Below are 20,507 nucleotides of genomic sequence, written 5' to 3'. Positions count from 1 at the left end.
ATGCATGCATGATCACTATATATGGTTATGTGTGGTTTTGAGTGATTCTATAGGTGGACATGCAGTTAAAAGTCTGAACTAGTGGGTTGGTTTTGAGCCAAGTAGGTTTGGCTATGGGCCAAGATTTATAGTTTTGTTTACTTTAACCTATATAAGTGGATCCTGAACTCCGTTCTTGGTCACTTCTTTGTTGCTTGTTTGGAACACTGAACTGAACCATGCATGTCTGAATAAAGAATCCACAGAAGACTTTTGAACCTTGCTTAGTCATTTTGACCCACAACGGGTGAAGTAAATTTTTGCATTTACAAGAGCATTTAAATTGTTCAAGCGCGGCGTGGACCAGTAATTTCCAGAGTTGAATAATTGGTCTTGGAAAGACCTGAGACTGTGATGCCTGGGAGGTTACTCTGTGGGTCCGACTAATTCTGAAACAAAGGACCGACGGGGGACTTTCATGGATCGTATTTCCTAACAATTTAACACCAGTAGCTGGTCTGCTTTTCTCCTGGCAGGAGGCTCAGACACTGCATGGCGTGCCGGCTTCAGCTACTCTGTAACCACGCTACGGAGGGCTTGGCATCACTCATTCATAGTATTTTGTCAGGGGAAAAAAAAAAGAAAGACACACACACAAAACCAATATTGCCCCCCTCCATTTGAAGAAGACTGAAAATGACACCAAAAGGCACTGCCATCCAATTAAAGCTCTCGTCCTGAACTCCCCCCCTCCCTCCCCCCGTTCCTTCATATCCCAAAATTAGTGGTGCTTGTGACCCCTGTGGGGCTTTACTCCCTTTCACTGTACAGGGCCCATATTGTCACCAGTGACAGATCTCTCACTAGCCTAGCTGGAAGCCTTCCGATAGGAGAGCGTGACGGAAACAGCTGCTCTGCTGTTGTCCCGGTCTGGGCATGAGCGGACCTGACATTTATCCAAGTACATCTTCATAAGACATGACAATACCATGGAGGCCGTCATGATGCTTCCACACCTCCCGCCCCCCCGCCCCCAGATGGCTGCTGTTGTTCTAACCAGAAACGTCAAATCAATGATAAAAATCTAGTTTTTGCAGATGAATCACCAGCTTAATTAACAGCTGGATTACTTAGATCCTGTAGTCATGGTGATGCGGGGTACTATTTATAGTGTGAGCTGTGATTTATAGTGTGGGCACTTGACAAAGAATTATTATGTTCTCATCTGTGAGATGAGCAGTTTCTATGCCCTGCCAGCATATTGGGAGAAATCTGACTCCATATGAACAGCTCTCAAATATAGTATGAAATGACAGCTGCTAGCATATGACAGTATGCGCCATTTTGGACTGGACCAAAGTGCAAAGTTTTGTGCGTTTTCGTTCATGGAAAGACAGGACAGACAGACAGAAATATATAAAGAACAGTAAAAGATAATGGCATAGTAAGATGAAGTTAAGCCTTTTAAATTTTGCACATAAGACTATCTTTTTTTTTTCTATAGAACAGACTCTATACCCTTAACTCCCTTGGTGCCTTCTCTGTATATAATAATAAATAGTGGAGCGCAAAGCAAGGACAAACTTGTGTTTGAAACGTATTATAAATTGAATAAGACACAGACGTAAGCCATAACAAAAATCACTGTTAAATGTAATGAGTCTCCTCCCAGCCCCAGCCCTTGAGTCTGACCCCTGCACAGTACCTTGGCCCTTGTGATTGACCTCTTTGGCAGCGATGACTTTGTTGATGACTGTCTGGAGGAAGTCGTTCTCCCCCGCCACCCTGGGTGAAAAACGGGAGATGTTCAGCTGCTTGTGGCGAATGGCGTCATCCAACGCTAGCCTGCAGTATGCACACAACGGGCAAAACACCACAGGGAAGAGATGGAGGAAGAGGAGGAGGAGGAAGAACAGGAGGAGAAGGAGTGGGGCAGGAAGAGCCAGAGGGCAAATGGGTGTGAAGAAGGGAGTGGGATGAGAGAGAGAGAGAGACAGAGATAAAGAGGAAAAGAGAGACACACCGAACAGTGATGCGAATACCGTGACAGAGACAAAGCCAATTGTTAGCAGTTAACAGTGAGGCAGGATGGGTAATGAAAGAAACACACAGAGAAATCATCGTTTAGGAAGTGATGCTGAGTCAGCCTTTACAGAGCCGAAGCAGCAGCGGGAAGCTAGATCTGCCTTGAAACGTTTTCAAAGCGGGACGCCGGGCCTATTGACAGGTAGATGGTTAAAATCCCAGGCTCTAACACCCAAGAATACACCCCGCCACAGACATCCATTCCCGCTCTGTTTGAATGACGAAGCAAAGACAACTCCACATTATGTTTCGTACTCCGGGGGGCTCAGGTGTAGAGAGTGCCAGATTGATTGAGACAAGGGATGTACAGAGCATAAGACAGTAGCAGATGTGATGTGGGAAGCACCACATGTGTGGCAGCTGTGAGAGCCAGAATAGAGAAATGCGTGGGGCGGGCGGCGGCGGCGTCTGCAGTGTGGAGGACTCGGAACAAAACAAGGGAGGAGCATGGAGGAGAAAACAGTGGTGATGTCAGCATGGAGTTCAGTGCCTCCATCCTTCAGTCCAAAACCAGTACGAACAGAGCAGCAGAATAAGAGACAACAGAGGTTTTAACACTCATGGGACAAAACATTATAGGACACAAGGCAGGCTTCCCTTCATATTCAACTTGCTTTCATTTAAATGGAAAATTTCAGAAGGTATTTTTACATAATTTTTCATAAAAAGTGCCAAAAGGTTTGAGAACATGTTGGAGAGTGGAAGATGAAACTAATAATATCAAGAAAACAGGATTACATTGCAATTAAGTTGCATATACTGTACACTACCAGTCAAACGTTTGGACACGCCTGATTGAATGTACTATGTTTTTCACTCTCTTAAAGCCATTTTGATCTAAAGGCTTATGCTTAAATGCTTGAAATTTGTTTCTTAGACAAATATAAATAGTGAAGTTGATGCCTATGTATGAATTTCTTTCCAAAGCCTTTGCCTTTCCATCAAGGCAAAGGGCGGCTACTTTAAAAAATCTAAAATATAAGATAGTTTTGATTTGTTTAACACTTTTTTGGTCACTGCACAATTCCATTTGTGTTATTTCATAGTTTTGATGTCTTTACGATTATTCTAAAATGTGGAAAATAGTCAAATAAAGAAAAGTGTGGTGTGTCCAAACATTTGACTGGTAGTGTACATTATAGCATATCTAAATGCTAGTTGGTTTCCTTGACTCTCCAATGTGCCTCGGACGAGGTCAGCTGAGTCCCAGTCTCATAATGAAGGAGCCCCTGGCAAAACAAAAACAACAAACTATTTCAATTATATTTGGATCTATCTAGTCCATATCTGAGAGCCATTTCCATTAACAAACAACATTGTTTGGATGCCAGAGCTCGCTTCAAATTACAAGCGCTATGTCAAACCTTCCCTGTAAGTCTCCACATCCTGTCTCTGTTGGCCTTGAAAACACTAAAAACACCGTGGCGAGGAGCGCTCCTGGAACCGGCGCTTCACTGAAGTAACGTCGCCCGTTAAAATTCACTGGCAAATATTCACACTTAAACATAAATAAGATCCTATTCTTCTCTTCAAACTGGAAGGCTCTAATTTCCATGATTTATGCCCACAGATAAAACTGTTAAGTGAGGTGATCTGCCAGCTAAACTGCCTGAATCTGAAGCATTTCCAATTATGCAGGAAATCACGTTAAGGAAAAGGTTACTCTGGCTCTGTGCGCCGTCCTACGAGAATGGCAGCAGTTAATGAGATTGCCTTAATTGAGTCAGCGGGGAATAGGGGAGCGCTACTGTCTTTAAACCCCCGCTAATCAGGTGTCAAGGATTCAAGACTTTCAAAAAACACACACACACACACACACAGCCTCTGTGTCTCTAACGCACACATACACACGCCCTCACAGTGATGGAAACAAGTGTAAGGACAGAACTGTGCCAGCATTGCACTTGCTATTTTATGCAACATTATCCCAAGCTAAAAGGAGCTCTATGCTTTTCTTGTGTCTGAATGTGCTTTTTATGGTGGCTAATGACTGTGCTGCTTAACACCGCACTTACGGCTGAAACGGGATGAAGTGCTGCTTGTCCTCATCGTCCATTTTGCCCGTTATGATGTCTGTGACATCCATTACTGTGGAAAAACAAGGGGAGAGGGTTAAAAATATTCCCAAGGCCTCAGGAGAAAAGCACGGCTGTGGGAGAGACGGGGGCCTCGCTGCGAGCCACCCTCGGCCCTCCGACGAGCACTAACGGAGGCAGAGCCGGGCCTGTGATGGAGTCAGCATTGCTCACACACATTAGAGGTGACACCGACTCGGCTTTGATTGCTGTGACCCAAAAAGTGTAGTGAGTTTTGGCGTTTTATAGAGGGGGGTGGGGGTGGGGGTGGGTGACACATTCTCTGATCTGACTTCAAAAACACATTTGATGTCAAAAACTCAGGGCGGAATATCCACTTGCTCCTCTCTTACATTTCCCCACAGCAGTTGGAGCAGTTTCCTACACCACCGGGGTTTACACTGTTCCCCTACAGCCCAGAGGTCAGCCGTCTATAGAAAAGTCCTGAATCTGTGAGGCTCAATATGAGCAATTCTCAAAACCGGGCTCTCCACAATGGGAGTGTACAAAGGCAATGATGGTCATGTCTAAAGATAAGGCATCATAAATCAGGCTGTCATTTCCCTCCTCTTCAAGTGGCAGTGGCAAAAGAGATGGGAAGAGGGGCATAATTTTCACTGCTGGAGAACTGTGGGCAAAAAGCCAATCTAATTAGTTTACGATGGGGCTGGCAGCTCGCCAAGAGGGGACAAATCAAACTCCAATTTGTCTTTCTACTTCAGCTGTATATCTCTGAATTTTGGCCAAATATATTTATTCATCCGGGCAAAGGGCCTTGGTAGATTAATTATTTTTCAACTGTAAGGCAAAAGCAAGGGATAATTTCTCAAGGCTGAGGCACAAGGGGAAATTCAAGCAGGGCCAGGGCTACAAAGCTTTAAGATAATCACTGTTTTCAAGAGGTATCGTCTAGAAAATAACAGCTAAGGCATTACAATCTCCCTGGGCCAGCAGGTTATGACAGAGTCCAATCACTTAGCTACACTCCGGCACATTATGCTGTGGCACCGCGTAGTCTGGTTTACCTGCCACTCCGAAGGGTCTTCTCAGTCCGGAGGTCAGCTTCTTGGTGTTGTTGTCTCGTAACTCCATGCGCCCCACTCTCACAATCTGACACACAAAGCTGATCTTCTCCCTCTTCAGGTCTTCGCTGCCCAAATCCTAGGGAGAAAAAAAAACAACCGATGCTGTTGTCTTGGAGTAATCCAGCCAAAAATGATGTCTTAAACTTTAAGTAGACAATTCTACAACTATTACTATCAGATATTGTATCATTTGGGATCTTATATTGACAAAATCCTCTCGCAAATTTGTCTGGATTTAGAGCTCCATCAGGCACAGGCCGTTTATTAGGCTACAACAATGCAGGGGCGCAGAACAATCGATCAATTGAAAGCACCTTTTTAGGGAAGGATACGTTTTTGTTAAGGGGCAACTTTTCACCGCAAAGAGCTTTAACAATCTCTTTGATTGTGTCCACAAATTCATTTCCTGTGGCCGATCCTTGCCGAGGCCAGCAAAGTGCTCCCTGTGGGTGCGGGCTGACCCCTCCGCCCTTGGGCTTCCATTAGATAGAGGTGACTGCCTTGGTAAATACACACGGCGAGCCAGGCTCTTTCTGAGAGAGCTTAACAAATACAGGCTCCGCAAACAGGCTCCCACATCCCTCATAACATGGCTGAATAAACAGCGGAGTACCACAGGCAAGCTCGCTCGCACGCACACACACACCAACACACACACGCGCACACACTCACCGTGAAGACCGCTCGCAGGTTATGGAGCTGGTCTATGTCTTTCACCAGGCCTGAACTTGACCATTTCACCAGGTAGTTCTCACTGTGAGGGAGAGAGGAGGAGGGGGGGGGAAGCATGACTCAACCTTTCAGTGTGCCTCAGCAGTCTCTCATGCTATATTCACACTGAGAACCTCTATAATGCAATGAGATTATACCAATCAGATGAGGTGCAGTAACTGAGGTTGCCCTCAAAGCTGTGGAAGCCTGAATAGTAATTTAGCCAGCGGTCTGTTTGGAAAGCAAAATGCATGACTGACGCTGGATGCAAATGAAACATTCCAACAGAGCTGCTCTACTTGTGATAATTTGTTGTTGCAATCCTCAAACAATAGCAAATCCCTGGGCAGCTGGCTGTGCTTGGTGTGGTCATGTACTTGCGTATGTGTGTGTGTGTGTGTGTGTGTGTGTGTGTGTGTGTGTGTGTGTGTGTGTGTGTGCGTGTGTGTCAGCGTTTGCACTAGCTAATAGTTCATGGGTTTTGGGCAGTTAAAAGTAAGAATGTCTAGAAAATCAAACGCCTTCTAGACATTATCTGGTATGAAAAAAGGCTGAAACTAGATTGCACCTTGTGTTTGTACAGAGAACCTTGAAACTCATCATCGGATGACTATCAGATTTGGAAAAGAAACAGCAATATTTGAGCATCTGCTGTCAGATCACTATGGAAAGCATCTCCATGGGGTGAGAACAGTCAGATGCAAAAGAACGTGGGTGTGCATGTTCCATTGTTCAGTTCCTAATTCAGCTTAGTGCTCGAGGCGTTTGTATTTCATCTCTACAATGAGCCTAGTTTTGTTTTCAAATAGTTTTCAATAGTATAAAACCTTGTCATGGTCATTTTGCTACATAAGCCATAAGACTGTTGTTTAATACATGAGCAAAAATATTGGTAATAGACTCGGAATTCCACTGAAATCAATGGAACAGCTGAATTCTGGCAAACTGAAACACTATGGAAAACTTTGGTTTGCGTGTGTATCTGTGTGTGTGTGAGAGACAGGGAGCGACAGTGTGCACCCAGGGGCATACCTGATGAACTTAGACTCCACTGGGTCGTAGAGGGACATGAGGACCTCTGCGTCTTCGCCAATCTTACACACTACATTCTTCAGAGTCACGAAGAGGGCAAACGAGGGGGTGGAGGCAAACTTCGCTTGCCTGCTCAGATCAATATTTTGCTTCTGGGACTGCCGGAGGGAAACAGAGGTGTTGCATTCAATACCGGGCACAGCACTCTTCACCAGCACGCGGCTAGACCTTTGGCCTGTGCGGTTTGAACAATGAGACGTGGGACACAGCATCAGCATATAAAGGAAGGGAGGGACAGTAGGTCTCTGCAAGGTAGGCGAGCTCAGTAACTGCACACTGGATTATTTAATGGCAGTCACTGCCTTTGTGTGAGAATTGAACAAGTTAAGAAGCAAGATTTAACAATGTCTACAAATCCGTCAGTATCTATCACGATGTGTTGCAGGCTGGAATGAAAAGCCTTTACATGTCTGTTCCCCAGCATTGCATCAACAGTAATGACGAGACTTGGTGTGATTTTCTGGACGCCCTTCAAAAAAAAATGTGCAGGGGCCATAGCATTAATATTTATGCCATTGACCTGAGAGACTTTCATATTGCCCATGCATATGCAATAAAGACCCCTGAATGAAAAGGTCACATAAGATGAGACCACATAGCTGCGGGGCACTTAGCGTCTAGCGGCCCTACATACTGCCGAGTTGACATTCAGGTGAGGGATGCTGTGTAAAATATAGGGAGGTTTAGACGGGGGGAACTGGATGATTTTCAGACTTTCTGGATAAGCCTTTTTCCTCGGAGCGGTCGAGGCTGTACCAAAGAGCGGCTCCATGTTTCCCACTTCGAGACTTAAGTTGTGCAGATGCCACACTCCCTTCCTGGTTGAACTCTAGGTCCGTAGGTGAAGGGGAGGTGGGGAGCAGATGCTACTGCGGAGGAAGCAGCCTCTATGGGAGGTGTGATCCAACAGTGCTCTCTAAAATAACGCTCCTCTCAAGGTTACTCCCACATAAGGGCTCAGTCACAAGAGAATTTTTTTTCCTGCACTGCTAAGCTGTTTATTTACTGGTGATATGAGGAAGATTCACTCTCTTTGTCTCCTTCCACCCCCTCCCTCTGCTCCTTTCTTCCTTCCTCTTTCTCCACAGACCACCGGGTCGAAGGTGCAGATGGTCTATGATCATTTCTGTAAGGCCTCATTTACACCTGGTATTAAAGTGCAATCTGCATATGGATTTGTTATACATACTGAAAGATCTGATCATGCCCTTGCATTTAAAGCTGCAATTTATATGCATTCTCGTCATCTTCTACGATTTTCTAGATTCTCTACCACGTGAGGCTTTTCAAATAACAAACTATATGGATCGCATTTACACATGGTTGACTCTGGCTGAGGTTTTTTTTTCCTTACCCAAATACAGATCGTATCTTAAGGCCAGGTGTACTGTAAATGTAAACGGGGTCTAAGAGGCTGGACCAGGTCTCCTCCAGGTGCTAGCTTTACCTTCTCCTCTTGGATCCTGTCTTCAATTTGTTTGGAGGCCGCCTCATGTGCTCTGAACAGGTTGATGGTGCTGGTGAGATCCGGGTCCAGAATGTTACCATCTGTATCTCTCACCACCAGGTCCAGATCCAGGTACCTGGTTCAAAAAGGGGGAGAGTTACTCACTGTGTGTGTGTTTGTGTGTGTGTGTGTGTGTGTGTGTGTGTGTGTGCATGCCTTTGTGTGTGTCAACATATGTGCATGTACACAGGGGTGTGTGTATGCCTATATTAGTGTGAGACAGGGAACAGTGGTGTACAAGGCAGGCCTGCAGCCAGAGTAGAGTTGAGGCGGCAGAGACGAGAAGACAGATAGAGACAGACTGAGGGTGGCAGGCCTTTTTAAAGGTGCACAGAGTGTGGAGGAGGCAGGGCTGCCAGGAGAGAGGGGGAGGACACATCAGCCCAACCTGCAGGCTCAGACACAGCCTTTCAGCGAGAGGAAGAGAAACGCTGGGCAAATTTCTCTCTCACCACAACACTCGCCTGCGCACTACACACACACACACACACACACACACACACACACACACACACTGTCTACACTGCCACTCCCTTTTCCTCATTTTCCCTGTATGTAATATTCTCTCTAATATTCCCTCCTTTTTCTTTCAAAGCCCCCCTTCTTTGTCCAACTGTTTCTCCCTCGGGAGGGAATCAACACAGAGAGCAGCTTGCTGCCAAGGTGGAGTCAATGTATTTCATCACTCCACCACTCCCTGCTGCTTCAGAGGTAAAAACCATTTCTCTACCTGGCCAAAGGTTCAAAGTTTCATCACAGAAGCAGAGTGGAGCTTCACAATTTTCATTTTCAACCGATTTCCCGGGCCCACTGCAGACACAGCAAGAGCTGTCATTTCATGATGGAATACAGTACGGTTTGCCGAAGCTAAATCCCTCCGGTTTGTCCTCAACCTAAGCGATGACCTGTCATTTTCTATTGACTGACACTGCTGACCTATTCAAACAAGACTCGTTTTTCCAGCTAGATACGGGGATAAAGGGATATAAGCTGCGGGGGAGGGAGGGATAACGCTAAAAGCTTCTTAAAAAGCGGATCCTTACTTGTTGCCGTAGTCTATCTTGGAGGTGACTTTCTGTTTGAGCTCGGTGAGCTCGTCCTGCGGCAGGGTGCCAGACAGGATCTGGGAGCGCCATTCGATGAGGTCGTAGATCATGTCACGGACAGAGTTGAACATCTCGCGCTTGTCCCCCTGTCGGCGGAAGCGGAGCGATGAACACGTGTACAGCTCAGACAGACAAACAAGAAATGAAAGTGAAACAATAATGAAATACAGAACATCCAAGCAAGTTTTGGCAATGTTGTGAACTAGGTATAAGCCTGAGTGTAGGTACAGAGTAGTATAGGTGCAGAGGGGGTGGACCAGAACTTTTTGAGTCTAGTTCTAATGGTGTCTAGGTCATATCTGCTCTCACCTGTTTTCTTTTAACATCCAAGCCAGGTTTTTACATAGGTGCTCTCCCAAAATAGCAGAAGGGAAAGTTACATCATAATGTGTGCATGGGTAAACAACACTGTGAGTCTAACCTAGATGTGGTTGAGAGATGTGTGGTTCCATGTGGTTAACTGAAGCATCTGTCAACACAGCTGTTCAGCAGCCTTACATCATATCTGACAAGAGGGTGTATGTGTGTGTGTGTGTCTATGTATTTCCAGACTGGCTCACCACATAGAGGTCCCTCCATATGGAAGCCCATTCCCGCAGAGTGGTGGTGACCTCCTGAACCAGGGGCAGCTCAGTGGGAATGACCGTCTCCTTTTGCCTAGAGTGACAGTAGACAGTTTCGATTCAGTAGTTCTGATTGCATGCTCATTACACTCCACATTCAGACACACTGCATCATCAGAGATGTTGTGTCGGGTGAGGACAGGAGGGGAATCACGGAGGATATTAATCTGTCCATAATATCCGAGTCATTATCATTGCAGGCAGAATCATTACATATCTGTCAGAGGGATACATTCTAGTTGTAGCAGTTCCTTCCACTGTGAGTATTATGTCTGCTTCTGGATTTCACACAGCAGTGGGCTTTGTGTGAAACTGCACTGACCCCTGAAGTGACTGGCTAACTAATTGGGTTCTGGCTGCTTCCAATGTAAAATCAAATTAATCTCACACCTTTGTTCACATCCTTTGGTACTAATTTTTATACAAAAAAAACGTCCGCTCCTCATGGTTCTCAGTCGAATTCAATGACTTTGCAGTTAAAGGTTTATTTTTCCTTGTGTGACGCGCAAGTGAAATTGAAGGAGACAGATCAAAACAAAACAGTGCCACGAGTCAGGCAAGGACAAACACGCATGTCACATCATATCAAGTGCAGAACTTCACACTCAAACAACCTTAAAGGCAGTCTATGTAAGATTTCCACTTTAATCTAGCCTACAAGCTTCTCGGCAGGTCAAAAGATGTGGTGGAGGGATGAACTTCTAATCTATTCATTCCCTATTTTGTTCCCCCCGTTTTCCCCTCAATGTGTTTATTTTTTATGGGCCGCAAAGCTCCTCCCATATAGCTGGAGCCCCTCCCACACCTTAGAACCGTCCAGGCTCAACCAGCTCCGCCTCCCCCAACGACGGGTGTGTAGTGCAAAATATGGTGGAGCAGCAGCCAGTCATAAGGCTGAAAAATCCTGGTATGACTCCAACATTGCCTTTGACAGAGCATGGTCAAAAACAAGAATAAACATTGGTATTGCTATTGAAACAGGGAGGAACCTGACACAGACCAAAGGAATTAAAATAGATGCCAAGTTTGTCATTTTTCTCCAATCTGGAATTTGGGAAACTAGAACTAACTAGATCTAATGCCTCAATTCCATTACTCAGAACCAGGCAATGTGGAGCTGTGCAGGGCTGAGCCAAATAAAGGCAAAGTCTAGTTGGTTTGTTGTGTGTTTCCATTTTATTTTGAGCTAACCAAGCTAACGTTGTGTTTGTTGCTACGCTGCGCCCCTGTACTGGCAGGATGCTACTAACGTTATAAGCCGTTACACCAACCGTGGTTTAGCCGACCGATTCGCTGACAAATTACGAATTGAGGACTTCGATTTGGTGTAGCTTTGTTTTGTCTTCTGTATTCTGTTCTGAAAATATATTTACAGAGAACAGAGTTGCCGAACACAGCAAATAGGGGAGAGATAACATTGTGCCCATCAGCTCTACTTATGATGATCATCGGGTTTTTCGGCAAAAGCCTCACTAATGCACATCAATAATTGGTCAGTATGGTCTGTTGTGATGTGCCGTAGCAAAATTATTAGCCTTGGTGGTAATAGAGCTCACAAGCCCTGGAGTGTATCCCACACTGATCCCCAGCCATTACTGCGTTTCACTTTTAGCTGTGTTGCACTTTGCACCATGTCTCTAGTAATGTTATTATAGAAGCCACGCCACATGGCCATGAGTCATTTCTGCCGGTCCCATCTTAAATATATTACTGCTAACTTGCTGCTGGAAAGGCGAGGCAGGTTGTCTTTGTTTTGATTTAGAGTCGTCAATCATCTTTGCGCCTGCAGGGGGTGCTGCTTTACATAATCTTACATAGTATGCTTTTGAATATGCAACTAAAGTATGGTGCAGAGAAGTCATACAATCACACAGATCATTCAAAGATGTAATTGGAGAAGTACTGACCCATTGCCCTCGACTGTGGCCTCTTTCAGGTGGATATAACAAGCAGGAAATATACCCTGGAGGGGGAAGAGATCACAAGCAAACAACTTTATACTACTGCTGGGGCAAAACAAGAACAGAGTGTTTTTAGTTCAGCATGTCATATGAGCTGAAAAACTGAAATTTTAAACTTACAGATAAAGAAAAGAATAACCTCTAAATCAGAAATATGAGTGCGCAGAACCTTTGTTTAATAGCCACTCACCTTTTTGGATTTTCTTCTCAGCCTGTGCCCTCTGTACCAGCCTACAGCAGAATGGAATATGTCAAATGTAAGCTCCCTTTCCGATGCACAGTGCACAAGCGGAATACAAACACAAGAAACTCAACGAACCCTGTGCAAAAGTTAACTTTTCATAAGGTTATTTTTGATGGAGTTTCTGCTTTATTAGATAAATTACAGCGGGGAGTGACAGGAAAGGTGAGGACAATATTGCGATTACATGGCATGTGCCTTGCACACTGAAACGCAAGGCGACTTTTAAATCCAGCATCTAACAAATTAGAAGGGAGTCTGGTGGCATAGCAGAAGAAATGAAGTTGCGGGTGGGGTTGCAGCCGCCTACAGAAGCACAATATCTTATGTCGTTATTGGTAATATATGATCTTATTGAAGAGATGTACAGAACTTTGATAAAGCACAAGAGGGACTTGAGATGACAGGGAAATAATGTCTGACATTGGTGTGTCAGCTCTGATCAGGCGTGTCATCGGTAAGGCAGTTCTCACCTTCATATGTCTCTAGTATGTGCACCGTGTCTCCGATCTGCAGCGACAGCTCCTCCTCTCCCCGGGCGTCGTAGTTATAGATCGCTGGAGGGAGACGAGAGGGGAGAATCAGAGGAGGGATATTACAGGAGTGCAGAAAAAGGCAATAAGGAGCATGGCTCCCTTGTGGCGCTAATTGTGTGCCACTGCAATGTGTAGTAGCGGCATCACACATCCGGAGGACACCCGCCCACGCAGTGTGACACGTTCATGGAGGGGCCTAGCGCCACGGATGCTGCAATATCAACAAAGTTAGAACGCCCACTGCAGAGAAATTTTAGCAAAATCAAACACAATTTTAATTAAAAATGTTAAATTTAGCCGCTGCTGATGCTAAATGCATGGGAGAGCATATTACAGGGGGCAACAAAGCCTATTTCATAAGTCAGATTAGTTCAAATCACAAGCAACACTGTATGCTGAGCTAAATTAGGATGTCAAAAATTTGTTGTGACAAATTCATTTAGCATTAGTTTCAATTTTGCTTTTGTTGGTGTGGGAAATACAAGACAACCAAACCATACATTCCATCTTCCCCTGGGTTTTACACTACAAATAACCATCTAAACACCACATTAAAAAGGAATCAACCTTTAAAGCTTATGTATTTATAGCACACAACATACAGTACATCTCGACACTGTTTGGCTTCACATATACTACATTACAAGGAGAAAAAAAACCTACTCAGAGCTCAGTGCCACACTAGTCATTTTTCTTGTCTACTCTGTCCATGTCAGAACTCAGCAAATGAGTAATGGCATGTGTGACCTCCATTTTCTTTTAGTATCTAGACAAGGCGGGCTATTCTCTCTGCTGCCACTGATTCAACAGTCAACATATCCAATCCATTGTCAAATCTCCCTCAGCATGTCAAGGTCAACCTAGAACGACAATAAAATGGGGGGCGCCGACACGCTTTCTCTCATCAGTGAGTGGTGAACAGCATGTTGCTGCCAAACCAGCCATGACCGACACTTGTCTTTGAGGAACGTGACTCAAACACACACACACATAATCTATAAGGCCGGGAACAGCGAGGAGGATCCCAGCAGGACTGACAGTGTGACAGGTGGCTGTGGTTGACACAGGATTTTTGTGTTCAGGGGACACCTGTGGGGAGAAATGAGCCAGGTGTGTGTGTGTGTGTGCATCTGCATGTGTGTGTGAGTGCGTGTCATGCTGAGGGAAGGCATGCGGGGCCCCATCAACAGAGGTTCCCAGAGGTGAATGACAGCATAATTAAAAAAGACCCTCGCCGCAGGTACTGAAGCCTTCCCAGCATGCTGATGGTGCATAAAGTGAATCAACCATTTTCTCCCGTTGTCACCTGCCACCAGAAAAGCTGATTATGTTTAATAACCACATTAGATGGCACACAGCAATGCTTTTTTTTTACCATTTAGCTTTAAGCTGTTAAGGTAGATAATGTTTTCTATCGCACAGGAGATTTCAGCATCTCTTTCCTGTGAGCGATCGTTCAGGCCCGGGGGGTCGGTGCAGTCGATGGATTTTTTATTGTTTTGAGAAGATGATTTGAGAGCTGGAATGTGATGCAAAATGTTCTCATCCAGAGGTCTGCCCAGGGACGGCTGTGGCTGACATATTTATTGGACCGACATGACTTTTTATTGGCCCGACTCCAACGACTCATCCATATTGTTCGATCCTGCATATAAAGTGAGATGCACTCGAGTGGGTCCACTATGTAGGTGTACTGATTCGACATGTTACTGTAGCAGCGAACGTGTGCTGCAAGGTTCAGTGTCAACATGCTGATTGATTAACTGTGTGTGTTCAAGACTTAACTTTTGCAAAGCACACAAATTTTCAACAGTGATTAATCAGAGCGAAATTACAGTTTTTGTTTGGGGACGGTGGAAACTTCTGAAAAAAATAATATATTAATATAATATTGAACACTGATGCGGAAACTTTCTGTTGTCCACCAATGAACATACAATGAGAGAACTAGTGTACAGCTGAGGATGAAAAAAAAATCCTGAAATAAACCTCTTAAATAATGCTATTTTTTGTTATGTAGCCATGTAAGCCATGCTGCGATTGGCAGTAATTGCAAGGGTTGAAAAGTTGATCCTGTAAACCTTTGCACCTGTACTAAAAGACATTTTTTTTTATTCAGCAGAGTCTCTTTCTTCAACTTTAGCTCTGAGCACTAAGCTCCTCTGCAGCTCTGCAGTAGGTCATATTCCTCCTGCGGGAGCAGAGGGCTGATCTCTGTCCACAGCCGGACCCTCAGTTCAATGGTTTTCAATGGACTTTATCAGCCCTAATGGGTAAACAGGGATACTAAATTATCCATTTTTCATGCACACTGGCCACTGAGATTACAGGCAACTACTGATGGTGACCATATACTTTTTGCTATGACTCATAGCACAGTCTCCAAACCACTCATCTCATCTCCTTTAGCTATTGTTACAACAGGTGCTGCATGCGAGCCTTTCCACCACAGTACAGAACACTGAGAGCACAGAAGTGAAAGCAGATAGCTCTGACCACATACAGCAAGAGAGATAAGGGAAGAATTGTGGGTGCATAGTGCATATACATGTATACACGTCTGGTCTTATATATCACTCTGTATCAGATGTTCAGTGTGTATAGGGTCAGACAGAACATGTGACCTGGCATCATTCCTCTGGATCCTGCAAGATTTGTGTACTATCCCAGTATCACTCACAAAACCTCACCATTTATAGGAAGTGCCTTCTGCAGCCCGTTTCATTTCAGCCTTGTGTTGTTTTGTTATGAATGTGTGCACACAGGCGCACATGCACGTGTCCACACACGCATGTGGGTGCATTTTTATTCGCGATCCCCCGGAACAATCCGGCAAGCCCAGCGAATCTACCAGAACGCGGGCCGGCGGCTGCGAGAGGGAGCAGTGGAACAAAGACCCAGTGAAATGAGTTCAGTGGTTCCATGCCGAGATACAAAAGGAACCTACAGGGAGAGAAAACAACAAAACAAACAAAAGGGAGGGGGGATTAATCTGTGCACGGCCATGAGAGAGCAGCCCAGTCACCATACAGCGGGGTGGGCTCAATTAAACTATCATTAAGAGTAGCCAGAAAAGCCTGCGAAGCCAACAACTGCTGCATGTGTGTGTTTGTCTGGAACTGGGTCACGGTTCCAGCTGATTCGGCGTGTTATCTAAACGGCAGGTGCTGAGAGGAGAGCAGCCTAAACAAACAGCTCTGATAGAGAAGTAAAGCATCACGTTTCATGAAAAAAAAAATGAGAAACTGCCTCCGTGATGGCTGCCAACGCGACCGCTTCACATATCAAACTAATGGGAGCTTGGAGCATTGGGGAGAATCTCACTGGGCAAGTGGTGCGGCTACGAAATGAACAGAAACGACACCCAGGGCGGACGCCGGCTAAATGACAACCATCAAACACAGCCCTGACACGCGGCGAGGCGACGGTGGCGCAACTTAACACCAGATCCGACGCGATTCTCGTCACGTGGGGACTGACTGACGGCTCTGATTATTCATAAAGCTGTATTTGCATACCCAAGAGTAAATTGATGTCAATTAGGAAGCAGTGAGGGAGAGAAAACCCATCAGAGGAAGAAGAGCGGGATGAGGAAGTCGACCATATTCTCCCCGGAGTGTGGCATGCAAATGATTCTCTGGAAGCGGGGAAAAAACAGTAGCATCGTTTGCCAGGGGCTCATTACCATACGTAACCTCTTACATAAGCCCGAGCAGATTCAGAGAACATTATCTTCAGAGGAAACGAGTGAGGAATCAGATTACAGACCCATCCACTTAGCCGGCGCGGCGTCTACACCCTCCCCACAATTATAAGCAGTCCCAGCTAAACACTGGACTGATTGTAATTCTACACTATGGGCTCAATAATAACCTGTGCTAATCCACGCTGGGTACAACATATCATTACAGTTAGAGGAGAAGATGGTGATGAAGTGTTGGGGGGGTTGGAGAAAGAGATGGGGCCTCTCGATGCTCCGTATACGGTCCTTAAAGGCTGTGCGCCCACGCAGGGACGGAGGAGGTGAGGGTATCCCAGTCAAGAGGCTTGTCTAGGGGGCGCAGGCAGAGTGGAGCGCTAGGCCACTCTCACTCCGGTCGGGCTGGCCCTTTGTAGAGACAGATGGAGAGAAAATCCTCTAATGTCTGGCAGCAGGTAGTAGAAGCCGAGGGGCCCTGTCCAACATGACCTCTCATCTCTGCAAGCAACTCCATCCGCCCTGAGTGATGGGACTCAACTACTGGAGCATGGGAAGTCTCAATGAGTGTGTGTGTGAGAGAGAGGGTGAGAGAGAGCGTGTGTGCGCGATTGCGTATGACAGAGAGAAAGAGAAAGAATGGGGGCGCGCAAGATAATAGTAATGGAGAGTAATACTGAGTCAGGGAATATGACTTTAATACAGTGCTTAACTTGGATGAGAGGAGTTCAATAAGCACATAGTACACTGTGAATGCCCTTTTCTAGGCAGCGGGATTGAATAGAGGATGATTACTACACTCCAGCTGTACTCCGGGTCTCCTAGGCAAGACGGAGGAGTCGGCCGAGGGGGGTGACACACACACACACACACACACACACACACACACACGCTGCACATACGGTTGTATCTTCAGGCTATAACTGGCTCTCAATGACTGGCCCGACTGATTCACTGAAGAGATTTGCATGTAAAAAAGATTTACCTCTCACTACCTAAGTGCAGGAGACTAGATTATGACACCATATCACACGCAATAGAGACGGTGTTAAGGGAATAAGTCAAATGTAGGTCAAGTACGAGATTCAAGAGAGAGCTAATTCGTTTTGAAGCATCACCTCACTGCACATCCACAGTGGGTTAAATATACCTTTCTGGAGTACATAGTCATATCCAGACTATGCACTATATGAGGCTCATTGATGAAAATGTTCTTTGACAAAACACAGCTTGGGTAACAGTGAGGTTAGAGATGAGTAGTTTTAGCTTTTAATAGCCTATAGCACAAAATGTGAGGGTAAAAACGCTGATTTGGAGATAAAGCTAACTTTTTTTTTATAAATTCCGTCTTGGGGTTGGATTCGGCCCCATGTGCAACATCTAAGCACAAGAAACTTTTACAAATGAGCCTCTCCGGGCCATGACGCCTCGGAGGACATGACTGGCGTACGAAACAAACATACCCTTATCTGACATCAACCTGGTGTAGTCATTTGTATGGGACAAATGTGAGCCGACTGTTTTCCTGATGAGCCCCACTGGTGGTGAGACAGAGCTGGCAGCAGTGAGCTATGCTGCAGAGCTGACAGGTATTCTTCAGGGATCTGCCAAGTGCTGTTAGGATAACGGGAGGAACATCGGCCCGGGGGGGGGGGCAGCAGAACCCAGCCCTTCTGCTGCATCTCCACACTGGCTGTGGACTTTAACTAAACCGCTCTGTCCGACTCCCTCACCAAAAACCATGACAATGATGCACACGGAACACAGTGTTTTTGAAGTAGATGATACTTAGATGCGCGGGATTATGTCTGTTTCTGAGGTGGGTAAGTGTGTCAAGGGCTGCCTCTTTTTTTCTCTGAGTGTGAAGAAATTCATTAGCAGGAGATTTTTTTGAATGAACTCAAACTCCCACAGTTAAAAATAAAACACTCAGGTGTCATTGTTTCAGCACTGGTGACAGGATGCACACAGAGCAATTGACAAAATACACTGAATAATTACACGGAACAAACTGCTTCTCCAACATTTTGATTTTGATTTGAAAGCAGAAGTATCAGCAATCTACACCACTGCTGAAGGCGCTCAGGTAGGTCTGCAGGCTATGATTTGGATTTGCTAAGAAATACTTTCCTAACATCTCAGGGCGACATTATCATATTGAAGAAATCACAACAAGAATCTGAGACTATTTCATTAAAGCCCCTATGGGTGGAATATTTAGCTCAATATATCATTGTCAAATTAATTTTGATAGCATAGTATAATGGCTGTAGAAATGAGACCATTCATTGCGGTGAAAATTGGTTTATTGTATGTGTTGCTTTCTATGTGTTTATTCTATGTGTCCCGGGGTACGATTTCCCACGAAATGTGCAGAAAGGACGGGCTCGACCAGAACAGATCAACTGCTTCACTCTACTTGTTTGTAGCATGGAACTGATGGAAGTATTATATTATATTAATATAATGATCAAGCAAGAATCACTCAATACAGTGTTTCGCTAGCATTGGGCAAACTTAATAAATTCTAAACCTGATACGCAAAAAACTGCTTTGCTAGCTCAGTCTGGTTGTAACTAAAATATTCCCCAGCAAAATATTTTTTTTTTGTCACACACAGATTAGCTGCTGCAGTTGCAAAGCTTAGGGAGACTATAACAAAGGCCTCAATGCATTATAACATTTTCACATCACCTCTTCTGTATATATATTTATCTCCTCTATGCAGTCTGCAGCGGGGGGCGAGTGGCGAGTCTCTTTGCGACAGCTGACGTAAAATACTACCATTAAGGGACTCAAGGAGTCACTGAAGTCATTAAGTTTCAAATGGAAACGGTAGTAAGACAAGGAAATTACAATATCAAATCAGATTTTCCATGATCACACTTTTACACTCTTGAGAAATCCAAAATAATTTCAAACACCATTACAAAATTACAGCCCTAAAGTGTATTATTAAAATACACGCCGAGATGATCCATTGATTTGGTTGAGATAGTGCAGTAGGTTTTCATGTCTGCATATGCATTAGTCAGCGGCATGCACGGTGAAACAAGACAATCAACTATGCAGCATACTAGAGGAAGAGCTTTGTCAGTGACGTACAAGGCAGGGAAAACATGATAATTAATTTCAAGTCGCTCTCTAATAGGGCTTAATAAGGGGTTTAGGCATTCAGACGGAAGCCTGATGGTTCTAATTTAGAGGCGAACACAGACGGTGGACCCAAAGACCAACAGAATCACCCTCTTTCCTCTTAAACCAATTATGCATAATAGCCTTTTAGGTTTATCTGTTGGAAAGCAGAGATAATGCTATTGTAATTAACCTGAAATTAATAAGACGGCAGCTGAGCTGAGAGGGAAAACCAGCAGTTTTCTCTCACCAGTAGGACCAGTTTTTTTCCACCCCGTGACTGGAAAGAAGCAGGAAATACCGCCTGACACCTCACTGTACCACAATAGAGACGGCATTTCCAGTAGCTCATAAGGAAATACTGGTGCATTTCATGAGTACAGGAAGATCGGCTATACCTCACTGAAAGAAGATAAGGTAAACAGAAAAACGGGACACTGGCACAATGTAATGGTGTAAGGGGAGAGGAAGTGGGAGGGGCCGGGGGGGGGGGGGGGGGCGGGGGGTGAAGAGAGAAGTGAGAAGGTGAAGGGAGGAGCAGGTGGAGAAACTAGCAGAACTGGATGCCAACAGTGCTAATGCCTCTTGGCAGAACTTCAGCCCAGTGCTCGGCTCCAACGCAGGCCTCGAGGTAGAGTCTAACAGAGGCCAATAACTCAGACTCCACTGCCTCC

General features: G+C 45.1%; 1 protein-coding gene across 1 annotated transcript in view; it reads right to left on the bottom strand.

The window, feature by feature from the left end:
• The window catches only part of dock1 (dedicator of cytokinesis 1), a 176,685-nt gene that overhangs the window by 145,157 nt on the left and 11,021 nt on the right, over positions 1 to 20,507 (bottom strand). Inside the window, exons 2-12 of the mRNA XM_071907671.2 lie at positions 12,939 to 13,022; positions 12,415 to 12,455; positions 12,171 to 12,226; positions 10,201 to 10,297; positions 9,578 to 9,726; positions 8,475 to 8,610; positions 6,968 to 7,125; positions 5,897 to 5,978; positions 5,165 to 5,300; positions 4,080 to 4,152; positions 1,685 to 1,764 (exon numbers count right to left, since the gene is read on the bottom strand). Of these exons, the coding sequence (XP_071763772.1) occupies positions 1,685 to 1,764; positions 4,080 to 4,152; positions 5,165 to 5,300; positions 5,897 to 5,978; positions 6,968 to 7,125; positions 8,475 to 8,610; positions 9,578 to 9,726; positions 10,201 to 10,297; positions 12,171 to 12,226; positions 12,415 to 12,455; positions 12,939 to 13,022 (1,092 nt within the window). The remainder of the gene's footprint in view (positions 1 to 1,684; positions 1,765 to 4,079; positions 4,153 to 5,164; positions 5,301 to 5,896; positions 5,979 to 6,967; positions 7,126 to 8,474; positions 8,611 to 9,577; positions 9,727 to 10,200; positions 10,298 to 12,170; positions 12,227 to 12,414; positions 12,456 to 12,938; positions 13,023 to 20,507) is intronic.

The sequence above is a fragment of the Centroberyx gerrardi genome, chromosome 20 (assembly GCF_048128805.1).
Source record: "Centroberyx gerrardi isolate f3 chromosome 20, fCenGer3.hap1.cur.20231027, whole genome shotgun sequence".
Classification (NCBI taxonomy): domain Eukaryota; kingdom Metazoa; phylum Chordata; class Actinopteri; order Beryciformes; family Berycidae; genus Centroberyx; species Centroberyx gerrardi.
This window is presented reverse-complemented; position numbering and strand designations above follow the sequence as displayed.